At 34.6% G+C, this 6,000-nt stretch overlaps 1 protein-coding gene across 1 annotated transcript in view; it reads right to left on the minus strand.

Annotated features, from left to right (window-relative positions):
* The window catches only part of EYS (eyes shut homolog), a 320,477-nt gene extending 318,478 nt beyond the window's left edge, over positions 1-1,999 (minus strand). Inside the window, exon 1 of the mRNA XM_052700892.1 lies at positions 1,903-1,999. Coding sequence (XP_052556852.1) covers positions 1,903-1,936 — 34 coding nt within the window. The 5' untranslated portion in view covers positions 1,937-1,999. The remainder of the gene's footprint in view (positions 1-1,902) is intronic.
* Between the last annotated feature and the right edge of the window lie 4,001 nt (positions 2,000-6,000).

Raw genomic sequence — 6,000 nt, forward strand, 5'->3', positions numbered from 1 at the left:
AAGTAACAACATTTACTCTCCTCATCTATCAAGCATAATTTTGGAGCAAAAAATTAAATGCTACCCCTAATTGGCATGCCCAATCTGTGACTGATCAGGCTAACACTTTTCCAAATGGTTGTGCTCCCTTAACCTGCTTTAGTCTCTGTATTTCTCCCTTCCCCTAAACAAAGCCATTTTATTGCCTCTTCTGATGAGAAAGAGTATATGAGCTTTTTTGATATTACCTGTGTTTCAAAAACTATAAAGATTACTGTTCTCATGAGGAAGTAAAAAAAAAAAATAAATAAATAAAAATTAAGCTCTGTTTCTCATCAAGAGCAAATTAATAGAGGAGGAAGTTAAAATCAGATCCAGGTACATAAAGAATTTTTCAGTTTATCTTCTTGTTAAAAAGCAACTCTTATGGAACACGTTTCCAAGTTCTTATAACTCATTATACCTTTAGGCTAGAAACTTTGACTCCAAGAGCTACAAATCACAGAATTCAACATATGAGACAAAGAAGCTGTATGACCTTCTCTATGAAAATCCTCATGTCAGAAGTTCTCCCTAGGAATATAATTCAATGACTGAATAGCTTTCTTACCTACACATGAAACAAAAAAAAAGATGTGGGAGGAGGTGGATACTAAAGGGTGATATAACCAACTGTTAAGAGCAGGTCTTGAAGGAGGTGACTAAGCATTAAAAATAAATAGTTACAATTTGTCTTCTCTAACGTAGAAGCAAAACAAGAAAAAAAAAGTTATTGTAAAGCACCACGATATGTTGGCATTTGAAGGTAAAATAAATTCACTCTTAAATTGCAGTAAGACAGATGAACAAAAAGAACTCCATCAGACTCAGGATGGAATTCCAAATTCTGCCAAACAAAACCAGTCATACTGATTCAGATCTGAAATCCCTGTTCTCCAGAAATATTTAAAATAAATGACAGTGGAAAGACAAGAACAGATCAAACATACATGTTTCTCTACTAGTCTCCTATTATTCATCAGCTCAGACAAAGCTTTGATGGCTTTCACACTAAAAACTTAGAAATGATCACAGAAGAATATCCATGATTTCCTCTTAACATAGGAAGACCCAAACCACATACAGTATTCAGAATTTTGCATCTATGCTGCATCTATGAATCTACAGAATTCCTCCTTATTTATCTTAATAAATTTCTAATATTTGTTTTCAAAGTTTTTGATCATTACTCGGTACTGAACTTATATACACATGAAAAATACCTGGGCCAAATTGAGCCAAAACAGTGACCATTGAGCACAAATTCCAAACACTGCTCATTTAGTCTCTTTACATAAACCACGTCATGATTGTTTTGAGCAAGTGCACCATTTTAGGTGTATCACGACTTGTCATTGTCATTTTATTATACAGTCTCATAGTATCACAAAGGTCTTCTAAAGTACTTCAGCTGAATAATCTGATTTCCTAAGCAAGGCCTTTTTTATTTCATTGGTTATTCTCTTTTCAGAGCATTAAGGAACATTCTGGTTTGCACAATTTCACTACTGACTTCCATCTGTAGAAAAAATTTGTTACTTTACTGTCTTCCACACTTTAGCTTCTCCATTTCCTTGAAGCCTTTTTAAAGGACCCAGGAAAAGTCTTCAAGAACTGCCGGAAGCTACCATCAATTGGATTACCTCTATCTACATGGCAGCTGACTATTCCAAACTTTGCAACTTGTTTTAGCGTACCATTTCTATTTAAAAGCATTAAATAAAGTTGTCTGTTCCTAACTAGGTTATATTTCACTTCTGTAATGCTTTACCAAAAGAGAAAACACAGCAATGACAGCAAAGTAGCAAAGTCCCAGGCTGCTAAGTAAGCGAGGATGTACTCAAACAGCCAGGGACACAGAAACAAAGAAAAAAAGCTGCTTACCCTTAAAAGGCCTTAGATAGGCAATCATCTCCATGTAAGATATGCGTATATCTGCTACCAACTCTCAAATAAGGTCTGGGAAGAGATGGATCCTGGCATGCTGGCTCCACCCCTTCCAGTCACTCAGCTGCACTTCATGCATCTGAGCTCCCCCGGGGATGGGTCTGCCTTCCCACCAGGTGCTCAATCAGGCCATGACTCAGAGTTTCTGCTACACTTCTGTACTCACCATTTCACTAATTTCACTCTTAATGACCAGTCCCACTATCTCACCTGATAGAATAGGACAACAATCTTGTGACTTGCAGTTCTCCATATTTTCTTAAAAGCTTTTCTAGCATCATACTAAAGTCTTAAATCTGACTTGGCACTGAAGACACAGAAGATTTCTGATGTTCATTTTCTTAGGCTTTTCCAATACAGTTGATGAATTTTAATTTCAAAATGATTTTTTAATGATTCCCACTGAAGAAGGGATCCAGGCTAAATGTTTCTCGTAAGTGAAAAAGGAACAAAAAATGTACAGATTTAAAGTCTAATTTCAGTTCAATCCAATTTCAGTTGGCCTATTGCCTCCATTACTCCTTTCTTTATCTTTATCCATCAACCTTATGAACTTGCTTACTGACATCCCAGCCTTGAAATGGTTAGGAAACTGTTGCTAGATCAGACACATTTTGTCAATTGTTCTTCAAACACTTTTTGACCTTCCTTATGTTTTTGTATGGTTAGCCTGCCAGAATTTCAGAAGTTATCGCCTTTTATATTCTTCATTAAAAACAATATTTATCCATGACAACTTCCTACAACTTTTTTTTTGTAGACCTCTGTGTGAGTACAATCTTGTCGTGGTTTTATGATTTTTGGTTATTGTTATTTCACATCATAACATCATGCAGTGCACTGGGAGTTTAACTGTTAATGTTCAAGCTCTGAGTACCTGTCAGGAAGAGAAGAACTACGTTCCCCAGGGGGCTTTGTGGTCACAGAGAGGAGATAAAACTTCTGGCAAGGTCACCTGATGCACTCTTCTTTGTCTGCTCTTCTTCTGCTGCTCTTCTTCATCTCCCTGCTGTTCAACTGGACCACGCATCTCACCTCAGTGTTATTGTGAGGCCTATCCACCTTTCAGACATTCTCTGTCTCATTATATTTGATTTATTAGCTTCAATTCTAATTATACTGGATTACAGTGTGCTATCTTGCATTTCGATACTGTATTTAGTAAATTAGTTTGTTTCTCCTCAGATCGTTGCCGCTGTTTTTTATTATTTTGAGGTCCCGTTTCCCTTTTCTGGAGGTGCGGATTTTGCGAAATCCCTCCGCCCCGCAAGTCACAGGACTGGGCTGAACCAGCCAGTAAACTATTGACAAATCTCTAACATTGCTGTTTAGACATATAATACTCAGGAAGGAAGGTGCCCAACTTTCTAGTGCTGCAATTAGAACACTGAGAAGAACAGTCTTTTTGACTGTTCCAATCCAGGTCTGGTTCCACAGTTTATGGAAGGGATCTAGAATGCAAATGTAAATTAATTTGAAACAGGGCCAAGTGAACCACAACTCACTAGATTACGTTCTCCTCCTTTTCTTAAGTTATTCCAAGAATTGTATTAGAACGGGAAGTGTTAAATGCCTGAATTCTTTTAGGTGCAAATTTTTATCTTTACAGCCTATGATACTTGATACTCATTAAATCTGAAGTGACAGAAGATTAAATTAACATCAAGGTGCATCACTGCCAGTATGCTTTATAAACAATAAAACACCAAGCACATGTAAGCTAATATGTAGACTGGGCTTTGATCATATTGAGAAGAAAGGTATATGTAACTTGACAGTTAAGATGGCAATGTGAAGTATTCTCTCATTAACTATTTTGCTTTGAAAATACATGACAGGTGTGTGTGTTTGATTTTCTTTAATTTCACACTCAACTGCCATGCACAGATTATTCAAGAAATAGCCCATATATATTATGTGTACTAATTACTAAACTATACATATTTTTAATATTAGAAAATAAAAATTATATAAAATAGAAAGTTAATGTTATGAAAACTTCAGCTCTGAAGGAACAATTGTTACCTTTTCAGAAGTCCTGGCTGATTTTGCACTTTCAGATATCATACACACATATTTCTAGACATTCTGGGTTTCAGTAAGAATCAAGAAATAAGATTAAAGGGTTTATTTATTCATCTATTTTATTCATTATTCTTAAAAGACACATTCTAACATATTTCTAAGAAATTCTAACATATTCCCAAGATAGAACAGGAAAAGAGAAAAATGTGATAAATTCCAGTTTTTTCAAATCCTCATTAAGTACGAAGGAAAACATGGGACTCCGTTTTCCCAAAAGAAGATTTTTAGTGAGATTATTAACCTAGGAGGGCTGCAAAATGGTCACACGTACAGCAGCCACCAAAATGTAAGTAAAGCAAAGTAAAACTCAGATAATATGGAAGGCATTAATTCACACATGGTACATTTAAGATAATGTAGATATTACAAGCGTGAGAAACTGGAAACTGAAAACCTGCAATAAAGAGAAAAAAGGTTGGGGAAAACAATGCTTGAATACATTACTGTGAGAAGCTTCCACTTACCTTGAAGGTTAAGTAGCTGCATATATTTATTTAAGTACATTAGCAAGTAGTATTCTAAATATCTTAAGAATACTAGCAAGCAAATTTAGATTCTGAAACTATGCAGATAAATAAAAGAAATTCAAAAGCATGTTCGACCAAAGGACAGAGCTCCAAACATTTTTCCAAGTAAACAGGCTGCCTCAGATGAACTCAGTGTAACTGTTTTCTCTTGCCGGAGGAAAGCCCGTGGCCAAAATTCTAATTTGCCTATTTCTTGCAGATGTATTTTCTGTTTGCCTAATTTGCCTATTTCTGCAAGATGTATTTTACATCTTGCAGATGTATGTTCTGAAGTAAATTCAGCATCACCAGGAGGTGACATAATGACAATTTCTTATACTGAAGTGCTCAATTTATTCACAATACAGACACAAGTCTAACTATATTCTGTGGTTGCTGAACTCAAGCTGTTTTACTCCTGAACAAAAAGTTGGCAATATTTAGTATGCTGTACTGTCAATAACTTCTTGAGCTGAATCATAATGAACTTACTACCATAGATTTTACAAGAAGCAAAAGGAAGTTAAAGGATTAATATCTAAGTCATTCACATATCCTTATTTATGTAAGCTAGTGAGGCTCATCATAAGGACTACTGACCACAAACAAGTATAAATTCTGAGATTTTGACAAGACTTTGTTAAGGCTCATTACTTTAAACAATTCCTGATGCTCCTGTATTTAAGTGAAGTTAACAGTATAATAGTTTTCCACTTGATTTTGAGATACTCAGTGTGAAAAAAAAAAAAATCCAATGAGGTTCAACTGAAAAAATTACCGTAACTGAGAATTTGCAATAAGTCAATATTACACAACTTTGCTCTTTTTTCAGTCTTCAAATGTCTTCCAACATTATGGCTCTTCAGGAGTCTTAAATAAAAACTATGAAAGAGAAGCAACATCCGAATTAATAATTCAGCATTTTAGGGTGGTCAGAATTACAGTACAGCATAATTGCTGTCAGGTTATCTATTTCCTTTGTACATTTGATGTTACAAAAAAAAAAAAAAAAAAGAAGAATGAAAAAAAGGCAGATGATTACTACAAGAAAAAAACCAAGGCACACACCTTAAAAGTAACTTAAGAATTACGTACCATAATAGATATTCCCACTTTAAAGTATTATGTGGGAAAATAAAAGAAATACTACCACTTTTTATCCTCCATGTCTTCTTAATATAAATTAAGATAAAGTAAATGTAAATGAGCCCAATCCCTAATGAAATTCTTATTTCCTTTCTCTTTCCATCTCATAGTTTCTCTTCTTTGAATTAAATTTAAAACTCAGTTTCAATTGGATTTTGGCCAAAATTACAAAATATTAAAAATTCATTTAGAAAAATAGATGTCTTGGAGCCTAGACTAACCTCTGCGATAACCAAATTCACTTTTTTTTTTTTTTTTAAGGAATAATTGAGTAGTCTGCAGTAATTAAGGAAAAATG

Source organism: Tympanuchus pallidicinctus, unplaced genomic scaffold (assembly GCF_026119805.1).
Source record: "Tympanuchus pallidicinctus isolate F22 unplaced genomic scaffold, pur_lepc_1.0 scaffold1, whole genome shotgun sequence".
In the NCBI taxonomy this organism is placed as follows: domain Eukaryota; kingdom Metazoa; phylum Chordata; class Aves; order Galliformes; family Phasianidae; genus Tympanuchus; species Tympanuchus pallidicinctus.